Raw genomic sequence first — 21,151 nt, forward strand, 5'->3', positions numbered from 1 at the left:
GATAAACCATTCTCAGGGTCCTTGCCAAGAAAACCCCAAAGAGGGTCACAGAGAGTAGGATATGACTGAAGCAATAATAAAATGCCCACATTCTTTGAAATTGCTTGCTATTTTAGGTGACTATCTTTCTACATGTGTGTCTGTATTCAAAGTGCCTCTATACAACCAACTAAGCATATGTATTGTCTCCTATTTGTCCAAAATTTAAAATGTAGATACTTCCCTCGTTCTCTCCTGATGCTATCTTAATCCAAGCCAGCAGCGCTGATGGACACTTCAGCTGCCACACTGGAAAGACTGCTAGTGCCTTTAGGCATGTCAAAAACCAGAGTTAGCATCATCCATATTAACCATGGAGCATTTATTAGCCTAAGATCGGGAAAGAATGAGCACAAAAAAGACAAGGGTGGTCATGTATCCATGGCCACTTAAATATTGAATGGAACATAATATAGTTATTACTTTCCCCACTTAATTCATAGGAATGACCTTAAGTAGCCTTCACACTTTGAGGAGAAAAGGAAGAGAAAGAGAAAGAGAAGAGCTCCTTTCCCTTTTGGATATCCAGAGTTCCAATTCAGCAACAAATTAGTGAATATTTAATTCTTTTCCATTTTATACCTCTGAATCATTAGTCCTTCAGATTCAGTAACCGGTGAGCAGGTTCTGTCATCACAAAATGCAAGCTCTTGTACTTGACTAGAAATAAATTCCTGTAAGCCTCCGTGTGGGCAATTGGAAGGTATCAGACAAGAAAAGCTAATGTTTTATATAACCCACCAGAGGACTGAAAAGTCCTAAGATAACCTATCCCCCAGAGCTGACTCCTTCTTCAGCTAGTGTGAACTCATTGTCAGAATAATTATAGGCAAAATTCAATGACCTAATCAAAACAGACAAAATATTCACCCTGAAGTTCAAAATTATCAAGGAATTTTTGAAATTTGAATTTATAATCATTATCTATAATAATTTAAAACCTTAAATAAGAGTATTTATCATTAAATGACAGTATAAAGTCATCATAAAAAGGAACATATTTTCAATTTGGGCTTTTATTGCAAAAAGTGATATATATCACATATGAAAAACTCAAATATGAATATGTTAAAAAAAACCCCAAAATTTAGAAATGAAATTTTTCTAACCTGTTCAAGAATCTTTTCTAGAAAATAAATTATATAAAGTGATGAATCTATTTGCTTTTATATACATATTTATGGGCACCTAGATGGTGCAGTGGTCCTGAAGTCAGGAGCTGATCTCAACACTTAACATTTACTAGCTATGTAACCCTGGCAAGGCACTTAAACCCAACTGCCTTGCCAATATATGTATATATATGTAATACCTTTGACTGTTCTCTGAAAATAATTGATTAATATCAGAGAAGATGGAGATTTGCTTGCTGAAATTCAGTTAAATCTTTGCATAAATGAGAGAATGAGATTGAAAAGTGAGCATCATTATTAGTCTATGTATCTCTATGAAGAATCTTTTTCAAACATGACATTAAATCCAACCAAATAAGCAAAATGAACCAAGAAACTGACATTCAAATTATTGCATCACAGATTGTTAAGCCACAATTGAAACAGGTACAATAATATTGCTCTTTCTTTGTAATTATTACTGATATTTTAGTGAGAAAAATGTTTGTGAATTTGTTAAATGAAATAATTATTTTAAAATATTTACTTCATCTCATCCTATTTAATTTGTTTTTGATATGGTTTATAATATATAATATATTAGTATAGCAATACATTAATATAATTTATAAATTTTATTTTCATTGTTGTTCAGGTATTTTTCAGTGATAACTGACTCTTTCTGACCCCATTTGGGGTTTTCTTGGCAGAGGTACTGGAGGTTTGCCATTTCCTTCTCTGGCTCACAAAGTCACAGAGTTTGTAACTCTGATACCACATTTGAACTCAGATGTTCCTGATTCCAGATCCAGCACTCTATCCTCTATACCACCTATTTATCCCTAATTTATAAATAAAGACACATGTATTAGTACATCTGGGTGGCGCAGTGGATAGAATGATAGCTTAGAAAGTTTCACCTTCCTGAGTTTAAATTGGCCCAGACACAAACTATGTGTGTGATCCTTTTGGTCTCAGTTTCCTCATTGTAAAATGACCTGGAAAAGGAAATGGCAAACCACTCTAGGGTTTCTGCCAAGAAAACCCCAATTGGGGTTTATAAAGAGTCAGACGTGACTGAAAAACACCAGAATAACAACAAAAACATATAGAGGGGATCCTTGTCAAAAATATTTTACTGAAATGTATACATAACCAAAAAAAGATTAAAGATTACTGATATAGTCAATGATTTCTATTCTTGAAGAACTGAATAGGGGGTGAAAATGTTACAGGGGCCAAGTGGGAGGAAGTATTGGTCAGATATGAAAGTATGAATAAAAGCACATATTACAGCAAGAGCAAATTATATTTAAAGAGGCATTGAGTAACCCAATTTTTTTAAAAGGAGAAAATAGCAGATGAATCTGGAAAAGTAGGTAGGGGTCAGATAGTAGAAAACCTTGAATAAAATACTAAAAATTGAACTCCTTATTTCAAGAGATGAGGTTAAAAACCATAAAAAATAACACAAATTATCAAAACCCTTTTAATTAAAACATAAACTATCACTACTTCCCATGAAACCAAAATACTTTTTAAAAGGCAGAGGTTCACTGCTATTGAGTAACCTCCTAGCTGTTAACTGTAATAATTTAAACCATCAAAGTAATGGGTCTGTTTTATCCCCTGCAAATTGATCCATCTAAGATTTTCAATTTGATCCTGGAGCTGTCTTATATTTGTATATAACCTAGCAAAAAAGAATGTGGTCATAGTAACCTAAAGCTTTCAAAATATGTTTTTTCTTTCTTTTTTTCTAAGTATCAAGAACAGTGAGAGGCAACCTGTGGGTAGTGTAATTAATGTCTATGAAAGGGCTAAAATAGAGATGGTTTCAATGGGCCAGGGAGAAAAACTGCGCCAGACACGGCAGCTTTTCAGACACTGTGAATGCTCCAAGCAAAAGAATTAACTAGAGTTGGAACAGGAAAATTCCACTTCAGGTTTCTCCACACACATATACACACAAACACAAATGCTAGGAAATAAAAAGATGTTTTGAGGCGAACTAAGTTATATATCTATATCTATATATATATATATATCTGTGAGGTATTCAGAGACAATGTGAGGTTAGAGGAATTAAGTCATATACATATATATGAATGATACTATTGATACTATATGATATATCATATATGATATATACATATATATACACATACTTATATCATGCATATACACATTATATGTAACATAATATATAATATATATGAATATGTATATATAAATGTATAACTATATAGAATGCATATATATTATATAGACATATTCATGTACATTTTTATACATGTAAGACACAAAAGATAAAGTATTAGACTTGGAGTCAGGAAGACTTAAGTTCAAATAGTGCTTCATATACTTGTTAGCGCTTTGTCTATAGGCAACACAGTTAACCACTGTCTTTCCTCATCTTTAAAATGGGAATAATAGTAGCACTCACCTCCCAGGATTATTATGATGACAAACTAATATAATATTTATAAAACTTTTTGACACTCTGAAAGTATTACATAAATATTATTACTGTTGTTTTATCATCATCATAATTATATATTTTATAGGATCCTAGAGAGTCTGAATGTTTAAATACTAACTGAAATTATGTGTACCACTTTAAATACAACTTTTGAGTTAGCATAAATCACAAAATAGGAAGCCCATTTTATAAGATTATTTATATGCTTCTTAAAGAATTTTTAGCAAGTAGAACATTTCTGTGAGATGGTGATTTGTAAACACATTATGTTCATGAATTCTTAGAAGTATTTGATAATGTACCAGAAATAGTGTTTGGCAAATAAGCAGCACCTGTGATGATGTAGGCAACTATACAGATACGGAAGTCATGGATTGTTTTTGTACACCTTGGCATTGCAGGGATTCCCTGCACAAAAGCTGTACCTATTTTGTTCCTTCTAAAGACTTATCCCAAGTTTTCTGATACTTGCTAGGGAAATGGGACAAATAAGCAGCTGTTATTTTAGTGGCATTTTGATGGAAAGAAATACAAACCACATAGTATCACTATCTCTCCTTAATCATTTAAAACATTTCAAGTCGTTAAAACTTCAGTTAATCTTACCAAGGAGTGACACAAAAATTAAAATTACTTCCTATAATCAAAGTAGAGAATAAAATACCTGAACACTAAAATTCTCTTAATTTTGTTACATATAACATATGATATCATCCAAAGAATATATCATGTCTAGGAGTAACCTAGAGACAGTTCAAACCAGTTTAAGAAAGTTGATTGTTAAATATTCAGTGTAAGCATTTGCATATTGGAAATTAACGAAGGCTATAAATTAGAACTTGGTTCATTGTTTTAGTGGTTGTTTAGATTTAAGAAAGCAACAGAAAAATTAAAAAGTGTGTCTTGCCTACAATTAAGTCTTCCCTCCATAGAGATAGCTGTTAACATTTACTATCATATTCCTGATCTTATCTGCGGCATTCTTGATCTTAGTCATTTTCAAGAAGGCATCTTTGAACTATAGAAAGAGAACTGTCAAAGTTCTGGTTCTCCTACTATTCATATCATATCTAGGTCAATCCCCCCATGTTACAAGTGAGGGGAAATTAGGTCAAAAAATTTTAAGGGACTTGGCTAATTACAACTTAGGATTCAAACTCAGATTCCTCAAATTCACATTCAGTAGTCATAGCTAACTGCTCTTAGTTCAACAATATTCTCATTTCTTCACTTTGTCTCTGCTAAGATGCCCAGCAAACAACAACAACAATAAACCATTCTAAATCTATGTTGTGAACCATGAAGATGCTGTAGTATAAATACAGGACCAGAAAGTTTCTGAACTAATACATCTGAGAGATACAGAAAATATTGCTGAGAAAAGGGAAGAGATAAGGTAGTTTGTCGCAGGTAGGATGATGAAGATACAAAATATTTATAAAATCCAATAAGAGCCCCCTAAATAATAACCTTCTTGTACCAAAGAACAAATGTTTGAACTGTTAGATAACTTGTTTTACTAAATCAACCACACTATCTCTTACAGCAAAATTAGTCTGATCTTCTCAAAAGACTGTTGAACTACTATGCCTTATTAGTCATTAAGAAAATGTATCTTATTATTTTGTCTTATTTTATATCTTTTATATCTTATTAGTTATAGATTTTTTCTAATTTTTATTTATATCTTATTCTATCTTATTTTTATGTCTATTTTATTTTATATCTTATTCTATTTATATCTATTCTGCTATATCTTATTCTGTCTTAATTTTATGGTAGGTAAATAGGTTACTAGAACAAGATTTTTCATCAAAGCATATTTATCCCTGAAAAAACTCAGTTTCCCCAACTCATCCTCATTTAGAACATAAACTAGAAACCCTTTAGTATCCTAATTGCTCCCATCTGAATACTCTCAAGTTTGTCCATCAATTAGTCAACAAACATTTATTAAGCATATACTACCTGCCAGACATTGGAGACAGGAGAAGCAAAGACAAAAGGGAAATAGTACCTGTCCTCAAAGGGTTTATCACACATACCTGCAACTAGATAAGTGTATGATATGGTATCATTAGGATGCCCCCCCCCCATGTGTACATAGATTATAGAGTTATATTGGCTATATAATGGTATGTTACCCTTCAGCTCACTATTTGTCTAGTTCTCTTATTTAATCTTATAATGGTAGACTTGGATCACAGTTCTGTTTTTTACTGGTCATTTTGGGCAAAGCATTTAACTTTCTTGAATTTCCATTTTCGCTTGTATAAAATGGCATAATGACAGTATTTTTGGGAGAGTGTCGTAAAATAAGGAAAGTGAAGTCCCTTGTAAATCATAAAGCCCTATTTAAATATGCAATCACTAAATGTTGCTACAAAATAAATCTGTCTTTGCACTCTTTTTAACTCTCTTCCCCATAGGGGAAAAAAGAGGAAGAGCTAATTCTTCCTAGATCATACGTTTCTTCTTCCATGGGATGGCCCAAGAGTTCAACCTTCCTTTTGGTGTTTGGTCCACTCTGCTCTTTTCTTTTCATATCACAGCCTGGGCCTCCTATTGTCTAATAAGACATAGCTGGTTAGAACAATGGGCTCTTAGAGCTCTGTTAGAACAATTTTCCAGAATCAGAGTAAAATGATTTTGCTTCCATATAGATCAACTTCTCTACTATTTTTTAATTTAATTTTTATTGTTAATTGAAAATCTTCCCTCTCTGTACCCTTACCCCACTCATTGAGAAGGCAAGAAATATGATACCCATTATACATATGACTTCATATGTATATTTCTACATTAGCCATTTTCTCTCCTATATGGGGAGCATAAAATGCAAATTAGTCATGAAAAATTATATATAATTTTTGAGACTATAATCAAAGACTGATCTAGGACAGAGTTGAGTTTCCTGACCTTTTTTTTTCAGTTCTGTGTATTTCTATCTACTTATTTTCTACATTTACTTTCTTTGGCTAGCACTGGCTAGGTATATAAAAATGCAGTACACATCCTTTATCCATTTCCAAATGTGTAAAAAAGCATTTTAAAATAATTTTGCTAAATGCTAGAGATATCCAGGCAAAAAAATTTGTCATTTTTGCCTTCAAGGAACTTACATTCTACTGGGCAAAAACAGCACACAAAAGGAAGAAGCAGTCAGGGAGAGTCTCAGAATTAGAAAGTTATAGGGATGGTAAATAGGATCATAGAGCAGTAGATTTAACACTTCATCCATAATAATTGGAGAATTTACTTGATTGTGATTCATGATTCTATAATAAGAGATTAGAGCAGGCAAAGAAAATGGTACTATTTATTTCTAGTTAGTAATTTACTTCTGTTTATTCCCATTGGCTGGTACTAGCTAAGTATGCAGATAGGCAATATATTTCATTCATTCATCAATAAATGAATGAATAAAAAGGCAATTATCAAGCACTATATATTCCAAGCACTCTGTTAATGCTAGGAATACAAAGACAAAAGCAAAAATTATTCTTGCCCTCAAGTCACTTACATTCAAGTGGGGAATGTTTGCTGTGTTTATTCTTTGTCCTTTGTTGTAAAAGATACCATGATATCTGGGAGGCGATGTCATGACATGCAAGTAAATATAACATTCAAGAGAAGAGTTGGCTAAGGAGGGGTACTTTTGACTCAAAGATTTATAGGAATGATGGATGAGATCATTGAACAGTAGACTGACATCCTATTTATTAACATTAGAAAAGTTGATTTGAAGATGGTTTATGGTTGCAGAATAGGAGAAAGGGTAGAGCAAGGAAAGAGTATGGGGGCATTATTCAGAGAGAGGATGATTGGAGAAAAAAAAGTAAAAAGTAAAGAAAAAACACATTGTCTTGGGCTTTCCAAAAAAGTGGTCGGGTGAGAAAAAATCTTCAAATGGAAAAGTGGGGCTTCCGAGAGAGGAAGTTTTCTCAGGACCATTAAGATGATTGTAGAAGCTATGGAGATGGCTTGGAGAACAGTGATTGAATATCATGGATTTTATGTACAGAAAAGTGCTGTCAAGACACACACAGATGATAAATTATAACACTTAAAAAAAACATAGAAACAGGAAAAAATGGTCTGCCTTTATAGGCAGAGATAAAACAAAGGTCAAAGGGAGATCTGTAGTACATTCCCCACTTTCCGGATCTTTGAGAGAGAAGTACTTCAGGCACAGCCCTTTCGGCAGGATTTCTTTTAATAAGTGGAGCAGCAGGAAAGGGAGACTGTGGCTGCATCAATTGTTGTTAGTCCAGATTCAAAGTGTCTGCTCTTGCACTGCTGCCTGAATGAACACCATTCTCCACACCTATCACAGACTTTACAGAATCTTCCCAACTGATCCCTTTCAAAAATCCAATGTGCATTCCTCTTTGAAGCAGACAAACTTCTATTGGAGTTATTCAAAAGCTCCCTCTGCCATATAAATACTATCCCACAGCTTGAAAATCACAACAATCAAGATAACTGCATGGAGGACTGGACCTGGAATCAAAAGGGTCTGAGTTCAAATTCAGACTTAGATATTTATTAGCTCTGAGTGACCCTGATTGAGCTACTAAACCTCTCCTATCCTCAATTTCCCCATCTGTAAAATGGAGCTAACTCTATCATCTATGTCAGAGGGTTATTGTGAGGATGAAATAATATTTTAGGCACTTTGCAAACCTTAAAATGGTATAAAAATTCTGATATTTTTTTATTGTACCTGCAATCCCTTGCAGGAGTAAAAATGGAATATTGTCTTTCCAGGAACAAGTAGATGATTCCCAGCAAGAGTTTTATCACTTTTACCCAACTTGGGATGGGGCAGTCAGAATGAACACTCTATTAAAACTATTTTTTTTTTCTTTTCTCATTCTCTTCCTCCTCTTGCTTCTGCTCTTCTTTCTCTTTTTTCTCTTGCTCCTCTTCTTTCTCCTGCTCTTCTTACTCCTCCTCTCATTCTTGCTCCTTCTTATTCTTATTTGAGGCAGTGGGCAATTGGTATCACTGGAGAACACAAATCTCTCTCTTCTTGATAAATATCAAAAAACAGGAAGGAGAGGGAAGGAAGAAAAGAAAATGGCAGGGGTCTTGCATAGCTATGACAGTAGAAAGTCACAGGAGAAGTCATGACTGAGTGTATGGTATAGAAGCTCCCACTGGCCCTGAGCTAGTGCTACCAGACCCAGCACCACCATGGTCAATACAGCCAAGGACTCCCTTTCCTATGGCATATAGTTGCAACAGTAAAGGCACTAGGGTATCACTTAATCTGCAGCCAAGAGAGCCAGTCTGGAATCCTGAATCTAATGTTTATTAGCTACAAAATCATGTACAAGTAATTGTTCTCTAGAATTCAATTTCTTTATCTGGAAAGGAGAGTCAGACTTGATGATTTCCTTAACTCTCTAAATCCTATGAACTTGGATAAAGTGAGTTTGCAGGAAGTAATTACATGCAGCTTAGAGCTGGAAGGTTCTGGAAGGGGATAATATCATCTTGATAATGGAAATATTTACCACTCTGCAAACTGAGGTATACCAATAATAACACCTCAGATTTTGCATGCTCTAAGGTTTGAAAAAAGCATTTTGCTTCCCAATAACACTGCCAGGCTGGTATATCATTATGTCAATTTTGCAGAGAAGAAACAATTTTAGAGAAGTTAAGAAAGTGGGAATTAAAAACTTAAATCTCCCAATTTTAATTTAGACCATCCACTCTACTGTGCTGCATGTTACTAACATGGGGCTGATATGAACCATTGTTTTCAGTTTCAAAAGTACAGTGAGCCTAGAACAACAAGGACTAGCTTTACTTTGGAGTGAAGGGGAAGGGGGATGAATAGAGGTAATCAATATATTAACTTAGCATAAGCAACTCATTTTGTTTTAAATTTCTATTTTGTGATTAAGTAGTTATCATATAATAATAAAATAAGTGCCTGACTCAGACACAACATACTTCCTAGCTGTGTGACCCTAGGCAAGTCATTTAACCCCAATTGCCTCAGCAAAAGCAATAAAATAAAATATAATAAATAAGTGCCTGAGGTAGAATCATATGGCAATGAAGTATATCCCCACAATCTGATAAACAAGTACAACGGTACTTTGGTACTTGTCATTAATCAGTTCCAGAAGACATTGTGACTGGCGAAAAATGATGAGTGTGAAACCAATTTTTCCCTACATCTCCAATCCGAAGCCTAACCATTCCTTCCCACGCAGTTCCCCAAAGGATAAGTAGGACTTCCAGCTTCAGAGAAACAAGCCAGTCCAGCCCAGCTCCTCCCCTTTTGATTCAACTTTCTGAGAGGAATCATGACCTTTATACTAAGTTTCCTTGGGTTGGGGGTTGAGCTAGATGTAGATGTGGAAGCTACGGTCCTGGCACTCTGCTGCCCAGGACTCTGGCTGCCAGGAGTCTGTGTCCTCTCCTACATCCTCCACCTGAGCTCCCTCTGCTCCTATTCCCAGCATCACTACTGCTTCTACTCCTGCTGCTTCTCCTTTTGCTGAGCATACCTTGTTCTGTGCCCTTTCTAGTTCTACTGCTTTGGGATCCAGGAGACTATATGCTGCAGCCATATTGTCCTGCAGGAGCCACTTTGTGACCTGCTAGCCAGTATGCACAACCTCAACATTATGGGTTCCAACCTGACAGCCTGCATACTGTTGCCTTTGATGGGGAGAAATTGCCAATGGCTGAAGTCAATAGTAGCACCTGTAAGGGCTAGGCAGTACTCCTGGTCAACTTTACATCCCTACTGCTCAACCAAGACAACAAGCAAGAGCAACCAGTGCCAAGGAAGCCTCAAGGACTGAAGCATTTTTTTCCTTGTAAAAAATGCATCAAATGTTGAATTGATGAGTCTGAAAAAAGACAACTGCTGAAGTACAATATATACCTTCCTGTATAATATGTATCCCCCAAATTTTGTAAACAATTGATTACAGGATTATGCTAATGGCATTAGGAAAATGAAGTTATGTTTGATAGTTTCCTTTCCTCATAAATTCTGGTAAATACTCACCAATCAGACATTAGAAGTAATTTGTTAATGCCTTTGCCAGAACCATAAGAAACACAACAGAGACCCCAAACTGCTTCTAGCTGATTTCTCTTATATTCCTGCAACATAGGGATTTGAGCATCTCATGTTCCCTTGAGAGCAGTGCATCTGCTCTCATTAATGTTCAATTAATGGAAACTCATTAAAATGGCACTTGGGAGGGAGAAACAGTCTTTTATTGGGCAAAGAAGGAACTTTGTTGAGTATTGGTTTAAGACATAGTTATTGGAACTTTTAGGAATCAGGGATACAGTTTGTTCTTTGATGATTATATTATTTAAAAAAATAACATCATACAATTTTTTAAATTGCACACTGTTGATTAATGATGAGTGATTGTATATATTAATGAATATATGTCTGATTTTACATTTCCATTGCACTAGGCAGTAAACTTCAGAACTAAGGGAATCAAAGAATAGAAGCCTGAGTAAATGCTAGGCTGGGTATTGCATAGTAGATCTCCAATTTATGATGTGCATGAAGAATCCTGGGAATTACTAACACATTTAATGACAGTCAGGATCTAAAACGGTTAGAACAAAAGACTAACTATAAATAGTTAAAAATTGATAGGGACAAATGTAAAGATATACAGTTGGGTTCAGAATTTAACTTCCCTAATATAAGACTATTAACAGTTTGTATAAAAAAAGATCTGAGGGGTTTAGCAGACCTTAAATTCAATAATAGTCTCCAGTGTACTACAGATACCAGTGTGGTATGTAAGCCAAAAAGGCTAATGTAATCATGACCTTAATTGAAGAAGCATAGGATCCAGGAAAACAGAAGTGATAGGTTTTCTGTAAATTACACTGGTCACACCATGTGCCTGGGAGTCAGAGTTTAGAAAGAATATTGATGAACAAGAAAGTATTTTGAAAAGAGAAACCGTTATGTTGGAGAACTTTGAATTCCTGTCATATGAAAATTAGTTGAAGGAAATGGTGATGTGTTTAACTGAAAGAAGATGCTCGAGAAAGGCCTGATGTCTGGCATGTGAAAAATTGTTAGGTGTTAGAGGAGTTAGATTTTTCTATTTGGCCCAAAGGACAAATTTAAATAGTGGATAGAAGTTGCAGAGAGGCAAATTAGGTTATATATAAAGAAAGAGTTCTAAATAGTTATCCAAAAGTGGCAAGGTCTACCTATGAAAGGGCTGCCTTTTCTTCTACCAACTACCTGTCTTCAAACAAAGGTTAGATGACTATATACCAACTATGTTGTTTTTTTTTTAAAGGATTCTTGTTTAGGGATAGTTTGATTATATGGCACAAGGTTCCTTCTAATTCTGAAATTCTATGATTCTGAACAGGGCCTTGGGGGAATGCCCATATATAGTACATGAAAGGAGGAATAAGAATGCAGGATGAAAATAAAGAAGATTTTTCATTGAGATAGGAGGAAAATCAGAAAAAAATTCTCTTAGGAGAAAAGAATGTCAAGACAAGATCACTAACAGTGTCAAATAAAAAAAAAATCAAGAATTAGAACTGAAAAGATTCTAGAATCACATAGTCACTGAATTTGAGATTTGGAAGAAACTTCAGGGTCCAGCTAGTCCAACTGATATGTGAAAGGAATCCCTATTAATGTACTTAACTAGTAGCTATCTACGTTTGCTTGAGGGCTTCCAGAAAAAAAGAATCCATGATCTCTCAAAGCAGCCAATTCCACTACTGGTCAACTCAAATTAATAAGGATTATTTTTTGACTTCATATTAAATTTGCTTTTTTTGTAACTTTTATGATTGGTTCCTGGCTCTGCCATCTGGGACTAAATAGAATAATGCTGAGTCCTTCTCCATGTGACAGTCCTTTAATGGTTGATATCTATCACATGTCCCCCTGAGTTTTCTCTTTTCCAGCCTAAACAGACCCAGTTACTTCAACCAGTCCTCATGTGAGACGTTGGTTATTCACCTCTGAACATCATTTAATTCATTAATCTCTCTTAAACCATGAACAACATGTTCCAGATGAGTTTTGATGATGGTAGAGTAATTTGGGATTATTACTTTCCTATTCCTGGAAGCTATGTTCCTCTTAATGCAACTCAAGATTATAGTACTTTATTATTATTATTATTTTTTGCAATGTGGCTAATGTGAAAATGTTTTGCATAGCTTCATATGTATGGTGAGGGGCAGCAAGATGGTTCAGTGGACAGAGCACTGGAATTGTAAATGAAAGATTCATCTTCATGAGTTCAAATACAGCCTCAGGTAATTACTGTGTCGAGTCACTTAGTCCTGTTTCCCCCAGCTATTCAAAAGTAAAATGAGCTAGAGAAGGAAATGGAAAACCATTCCAGTATTATTTCCAAGAACACCTTAATATAGGATTATAAAGAGTTACACATGACTGAAATGACTCAACAACAATATGTATAATGACTATCACATTTCTTACTTTCTCAATGAATGAGAAAGAAGATGGGGAGAGAGGGAAAATTACTAAAAAAAACTTTTAGAAAACATTATATTAGCTTCTTTGATTACCATATCATAATACTAGTATAAATGTAATAATATAAATATAATTATAAATAGGTCATATTTCATCTTATTAAATTTAGCCTATTGGTAGACTCTAGCCTATCGTTGTGCAGTATTTTACCTATCCCTCTCAGTTTTGTGATGTTGATGAATATCTACATTTTTCCCAAGTCAGAGGTAAAAATATTAAACAGCACTGTGCCAAACACAGATCTCTGAGTTACTCAACTAAGGATTTCTTTGCACATTGACATTAAATCATTAACTCTAAAATCAGCCACCTAATTAGTTCTGACATTATCTGGTTGTATTATATTCTAATCCATTTCCTTCCATTTTCTTCACAAGAATAGTACTGACTATGGCAATTAGGATGTAACATGATTCAGGAGTCATTTCAAAAAAATATTTCAACAGAATAGGTGTATTATAACCAAACTGAAGGCTGCTGAGGACTACATGTGTAGTTGGGAAGTAGAAATAAAATGTAGATTACTCACAACAAAGAAGAGAGAAATAAATTATTTGAGATGTGAGAGAGGGAAGATGAAGGAACTAATGTGGATATCTTTAATTTTCTCAGTGAAGATGATTGTGGATTTGGATGGAAATGAAGAAAGGCTTTATAACTTCCCTTCACCTACTATCACAAAGAAATTGGCAAAAAATGGGAAATAAATCATTTTACTCCTAGGAATTATGTGTACTCTTCATTATATAAATAAGTTACATTCCTCGTACAGAGAATACTAATGCAATAGAAGAAATATAACTCTGAAAAATAAGGAAAGACAAATAGACTCTGGCTGTGCTTTTAAAAAGATGAGATGAAAAATCTATCCTATACAATACTGTCTCTATAAATTGCTCTTTCTCCAAAGAAATGGTTTTACGTTTATCTAAAAAGTTTATTAATGGGTTAACATATCTCTTTCAGAAAATGTTAAAATATATTTTTCAGGATATCATGAAATTCAGTCATTTTTATGACTGTGACTATGACAGTGACAACACTGAAAAAATTGTTTCTGTTGTCTCCAAATGCATTGACTACATTCACCATCATCTGTATTCTAGTCAAAGAGAAACTCAGTCACAACCCCTGTCAGATGAGCTTTTGTTACTTCAGTGTTGAGTGAATGTCTTGAAAGAATGGGAACAAAAATCTAGCTCTTTTAGCTGTGGAATTAGCATTAATCAAGAAAATTCAAATGTATGTTCATAGCTAAGGAGCCAAATTTTTGATAGCATATTATGAATTCTTGAAATACATGAAAATAACCTCATGACAAGTTTGTAGCATTTCCTCTCCAAGGATGATTAATCTCAGCTTTTGATTGTGGTTTTGGTCATGAACAGAATTAGTATCCTTTCAGTTGGGTATGATGAGGAAACAAACATACAGAAAACATTTTATTCCATAATGATTTGTGAAAACATCGCTAGCTTCTGCCTATTTCCTGGATTTAGATCCTAAACACATAATACATCTGTCCCTGAAATGAACAAAAGATTACCCAAATGGATTCATCAATGATTTTTTGAACAAGATGGATACTTTCACATTCCCAGTTCCTAATTACTTCTCTGTTGGAACTAAGAAAAATCCATTTTGAGGATGAGATTTTTATCTTGTTAAAATTAAAATATTCTATTATTGTTTGGTAAGAAATGACCAACAGGATGATTTCAGAAAGGCCTGGAGAGACTTAACGAACTCATGCTGAGTGAAATGAGCAGGACCAGGAGATCATTATATACTTCAACAACAATATTATATGATGATCAATTCTGATAGACCTGGCCATCTTCAGCAATGAGATGAACCAAATCAGTTCCAAGGGAGCTGTAATGAACTGAATCAGATATACCCAGGAAAAGAACTCTGGGAGATGACTAAGGACCATTACATTGAATTCCCAATCCCTATATTTTTGCCTGCCTGCATATTTTTTTTAATTTCCTTCACAGGCTAATTGTACAATATTTCAGAGTCCGATTCTTTTTGTACAGCAAAATAATGGTTTGGACGTGTAAACTTATTTTGTATTTAATGTATACTTTAATATATTTAATACGTACTGTTCATCCTACCACCTAGGGGAGGGGGTGGGGGGAAGGAGAGGAAAAATTGGAACAAAAGGTTTGGCAATTGTCAATGCTGTAAAATTACCCATGCATATAACTTGTAAATAAAAAAGCTATAATAAAAAAATTAAAATATTCTTTGAAACAATAATCTTCTAAGCCATTTGTTGCTCCTATTCACCTTGGTGTGAATTACTTTGTAAAGTTCTTTTTTTAAGGAGGACTGGGTAGACGTATGGCATAGAATAGGTCTAGGAAATAGGGCAGCCCATGGACATGTACTAAATGGTAGGAGAGGGCTATTGTTTCTTTTAAGAAGAAAATAATAAGTTACATAAAAGAAATTTTATCTTCTACAAAATTTTGTTAAGGGCTTACCCTACAAGTTCTTACTATCAAGGACAAAAGAAAATAGCCTTTATCTGACCTTGCTGTGCACTAGGCACTATGCTAAACACTTTATAAATATCCCATTTGTTCTTTACAACAACCCTGCAAGGTAGGGGTTATTATTATCCCCATTTTATCGTTGAGAATACTGAGGCAAAGAGAGGTTAAGACTTGCTCAGAGTCTCACTGCTAACAAATGCCTGAGACCAAATTTTAACTCAGGTTTTCCTGACTCTAGACTAAGCACTCTATTCATTGCACCACCAGATACCATTTGTCAATGGAAAAACTTCAAGTCATCAGAATTCATTCATGTGAATTCTCAGTTAATTTCTGTAATTCAGTCATATCTGGCTCTTCATAATTCCATTTGGGGCTCTCTTGATAAAGAGAGTGGAATGGTTTGTTATTTCATTCTCCAGCTCATTTTACAGATGAAGAAACAGAGGCAAATAGAATTCAGTGACTTGCCTAGGTTGTCACAGTGAGTGTCTGAGGCCAGACAAACTCTGAAATATGAGTTTTCCTGACTACAGCTAGCTGGACCTTCTCAGTAATTAGGATGCCTAGAAAGATGACTTCCAAGCATTCTAATTAACTAAGGTTCCAGGTAACTGAATTCTGATGAATTATTAAATAAAAACTTTGAATAAATCTATCAAATAAATAAATAATTAAATCAAGGGTTTTAGAATTGTTGGTTTTTATTACTTTTGCTTTTTTGTGTGTGCATGCCATGGACCTTTTATAGCTCTCTAATGAAGGTTATAGTTCCTTTCTCAGAATAATGGTTTTAAATGCACAAAATAAAAACACACAAGATTATAAAGGAAGTCAATTATATTGAAATACAGTTGTCAAAATTTTTAAAATGTTCATGGGACCCAGGTTAAGAATCTTTGGGTTAAATAATTCATCTTCTTGAGGCAAGAGCAGCTAAACAGATATTTTACAAAGACTTGCCCAAGATCACACAGGTGGTAAATCCCAGATCCAGAACTGATTCAAGTTCTGCTCTTTATCCCCTGTACCATACCACCTGCCTCTCATAAAGTTATCTCTCCCAGAAATTAAATTAGATTAAATAAGAAAATGTTAAAATTGTTCCCAAATCTTCCCTGATTAATGGTACATTCCCATTTAAAGCCACTAACTCCATAAACTCACAGGCTCTTAGAGTTAGAAGAAACATTAGAGATCATCCCAGGACAATAACCTTCAATCTGCTCAAATTATCTTCTAAAAGCTAAATCTGGAAAACTGCAGGAAGGTGAGGAGAAATGTCAAATGAGAAAAATCAAAGATTACCTTATTCTCTTATCTTCAACTTTCTTCAAGTATTCATCTCTCTTTAAGACTCCCAGGATCATTTCCTTCTCATGTTCCAATAAAAATGAAAGATTGATAATCTCTGTGTTATTAGACATGGTATTTCTGCAGAAATCCCTGAAGCAAGTGACTGGATAGGCTCAAGATGAATTGATCTCTATAACTCTGAAGGATGTTTTTTTAAAAAAAATCACATTGATGAGAGAATCTACTAAATCAACTAGTACTGCAGTGTATTCTTCATGAAGTTTGTACAGATGCACCAAGGGTGATTACATGTTTTCTCAGAAGACGAAGAGGAGAAAAAGGGCCTCCATGAGGATTACTTGCTGAGACACTCATTTTTTCTTAATTGGAGATCCACAAAGTCTTTGCCACAATTCTTAGGTTACAGCTAAATTCCAACAATTGAAGTCCAACTTAAATCTTTCAATACAGATAGATATCAAGAATTTGAGTGGCTGTGTCCAAATCCTAAAAGAATTGAAAGAGGGGGAAGAGAAAGAAAATGGGGAAAATGACTTAGACATTTATTTAGGGCATCACATAAAAACACCTAATTTTGTTTTAAAAAATTTTATCACTATTGATGAGCAAATTGGTCTACAGTTTTCTTTTTTTTGTTCTCCATGGTGTAGGTATCAAAACTATTTTAGTGTCATAAAACACCTCATTTTTAAAATAAAGATGGGTCTGGATCAGGAATAAGATTTTTAAATTTGTAAGCCAAAAGGCTAGAATTTAGGGAGAAGCTTACGATAGTGAATTTTGGAATTCACTTAGTGGGAAGACAACAGTCATATAGGTAGAAACAACATATAGTATTGTCTTTCTTAGATCTCAATTTTGAAGAAAACTATATGTTGTTTGAACCTGTAGCAATATCTCTGTTTGAACAAAGATGTTATATAGAATAAAAAGAGATTACGATTTTAAGAGGATAATGTAACCAATGCATGGATAACCACAGAATACATATGGAATTTGCTCTCAGAAGGTGAGGATAAGATCAAGAAAACATCAGCTTCTTAAATTGATGCTAATGCTAATAGTTTGGGACAGAAAATGAGATCCTTATCCAAAAAAAGAACTATGGAGATTGAATGTAAACCACAATGTTATGTTCATTCTTTTTCCTCTTGTTTTTTTTTCCCTCTCCCATGGTTTTTCCCTTTTGTTCTGATTTTTCTCTCCCAACATGATTCATAAAGCAATGTATATTAAAAATTAATAAATTAATTTAATTTATGCTAGGCAATGTGGGAGATGTTAAGAGAGAGACAAACAGGATCCAGATCTAGCCACAGGAAAATGTCAGCAACAGAATGGTGATGGAACTTATTCCAGGAATTTATTAGTGGAAACAGACAATTCAAGAATCTGATAGTTCAGATTTTACTTTTTAAAGTGGTATTTTACTCTATTTTACTAAAGAGAGGGACAAATGTAACCAGCTTCCTTCTATTTTCTCAATGTGTTCAATGATACCTAGGGAGAAACCGCTCCCATGGAAGTTCAAGGTGGGGGACAGTTTGGTGGTAGGAAGTAGTGATGTTCTGAAAAGTCTTAAGTTCATTAGCTTGCTCCTTTAATTCTTATATCCTCCTCTTCCTGAAGTACCCACTTTGGGTATTTAGGGGGCTGCTAAGTGACAAGGTGGATAGAATGCTAGACCTGGAAGCACAAAAACTCTTCTTCCTGAGAGCAAATTCAGCCTCAGACACTTACTAGCTATGTGATCCTGAACTGGTCATTTAACCATCCTGGCGTCAGTAATCTCACCTGTAAAAATAAGCTGGAAAAGGAAATAGCAAACCACTCTAGTAGCTTTGCTAGGAAAACCCCAGATGAGGTCACAAAGAGTCAGAAAGAACTGAAATGACTGAACAATTCAAGCTATATTTGATCTGCATCACAGAATAAACAACATTTTACCCCTTGCTCCTAGCTATCAGTGAATTGGGTGATCAAGTCAGTAACCTTCAGCATCAGCTTTGAAGCATAACAACTCTCATTCCCTCATCCTTTCAGCAAAATAGAAGAACCCTTCTTATAAAGAACAGAAACAATTACAAAGATATTCTATGGGTCAGCCTATACCGCAGCTTACTGTGGAGAGCCTGTGCTATTGCTACTTCTATTGCTCATAATCTGCTAGGGTCTCTGACACTATCCACTTTGCTGGAGGCTACTGCCTCTAATGCTTCTACTGTTATTGGTTCTGCAGCCTCTGTAACAATCCAACAACTGGAAGTCTAGCAAACAGGCAAACACAGATAATTAAAATTATATGAACCACCAAAAAAACATAATAAAGATAGTGTCAGTTCACTTCGTGTAACCCTGATTTGACAAATATGTATTTGCTAAATGCAAAGTACTATGTTAGACTATGGGAAATAGGAACAAAGATTAAAAAAATAAAATTATAGCTATTAAAATATTTACTATCTAAGAAGGAGAGATTGGTGCACAAATCATTGTAATACAAATGGGAATATTTCAATTTTGTAATTTGTAAATTTATCTATTTTGTAAGATGCTAAGCTATATAGGAGATGTGTAAAACATGGTTACTGGCTAGAAGAATCTTATGATTTTGTTGGGAAGACAAGTATCATTGACAATTATGGAGCCAAATTTACTCCATGTGTTACAATTCCCTAATTAATTTTGTTTATCACTCAAACCCATTAATTTTGTTTCTCACTCAAACCCATTTATTTGAGTACAGATTTCTGTAGGATTTTAAAAATACCTTTCTTCTTGGGACCAATTTTGATAATTACTGCTCCTAGGGGGAAAAAAAGTCTGTTCTATGACTGCACTCAATGAAAACAAACTAATTAGTTCATCTTTAAAAGCTACCAGTTAAAAATGGCAACTTCCTTTCCAGTGTTTTATATGTACTACAAAAGATTTAATAAAATTTAAAATTCTAAATCTTTTAGCAATAACATTTTTTCTTTTAAAAATTAGTTATTTTTGCTATTCATTATATTTATTTCCAAATTTATTACCACACCTTCTCAATCTAGAAAGTCCTCCACAGTATCAAGAATTAAAAACAAAAAAAATCCAGGGGAAAAAAATCCTGACATTATATATAATATTCCATACCCTTTATTCCTCATATTAGAAATAAAGGGAGAGAGATGCATTTTCTCATCTCTTCTGTGAGGCTAAGCATATAGTAGACTATAGTATTGAATTTTTTTTGTTTTTGCCCTTTACATTGTTGTAATCTTCACATGTATTTTTTTTCCTGGTTTCTCTTTCTTCACTCTGCATCATTTTTCATAGTCATCATAGACGGTACTTAATATTATATTACATTTATGTACCTCAATTTGGTTAGCCATTCCCCAACTGAGGTATTTCCAGTTTTTGCTAACACAAAAAGTGCTGTTATTAACATTTTGTTATATTTTATAACTTATTTTTTGTCTTTAACTCATTGAGATATTATGTTAATAATAAGATTTATAACTCAAGAGATATAAACACATTAGTGACTTTCTTAGCAAAACTTAAAATTTCTTTCCACAAAATTGAAGCAGTTCACAGCTGTAGAAATAGTAATATAAATTAGTATGCTTGCCTACTTCCCTATCCATCTATATATTGCTAAAACTTTTTTTAGAATTTTGCATCAATATTCAGGAGTGACATTGATATATAAAGTTTCATTACTTTATCTCTCCCTGGTTCAATTATTAAATTCAATATTTGTTTAACAAATACAGTTTGGCAGAGTATTACAAGATGGCTAACTTAAAAAGGGTACTAACTGAGAGGGAGACCAATTGCAAGGTTACAGCATTAATTTTAACAAGATATGTTAAACCTGGAAATAGTTATGTGAGCAATGAGAAGAAATTGGATGTTGTAGATATGAAAACAGCAAAATTTGGCTAATGAATGGATATGAGCAATGAAGGAACCTAAGTAGTCAAGAATAATGTTAAGGTTGCAAACATAGGAGATTGAAGAATGATGGTACTTTTGACAAAAATAGAAAAACTTTAGAAAAAAAGTGGGTTTAGGAAGACAAAATAATGAGCTCTGTTTGGGACATGTTGAATTTGAGATAGGGGAACTCTAGTTGGAAATGTTCACACACATTGAGTGGAAT

General features: G+C 34.1%; 1 protein-coding gene across 3 annotated transcripts in view; it reads right to left on the reverse strand.

Moving 5' to 3' along the window:
* SYTL5 (synaptotagmin like 5) overlaps positions 1-21,151 on the reverse strand; it is a 205,887-nt gene that overhangs the window by 104,208 nt on the left and 80,528 nt on the right. For all 3 annotated transcript variants that reach the window (XM_031959435.1, XM_023498919.2, XM_031959434.1), the window contains one exon: positions 16,996-17,490. In XM_031959435.1, the coding sequence (XP_031815295.1) occupies positions 16,996-17,114 (119 nt within the window). In that variant the 5' untranslated portion in view covers positions 17,115-17,490. The remainder of the gene's footprint in view (positions 1-16,995; positions 17,491-21,151) is intronic.

Source organism: Sarcophilus harrisii, chromosome 3, assembly GCF_902635505.1.
Source record: "Sarcophilus harrisii chromosome 3, mSarHar1.11, whole genome shotgun sequence".
Lineage (NCBI taxonomy): Eukaryota > Metazoa > Chordata > Mammalia > Dasyuromorphia > Dasyuridae > Sarcophilus > Sarcophilus harrisii.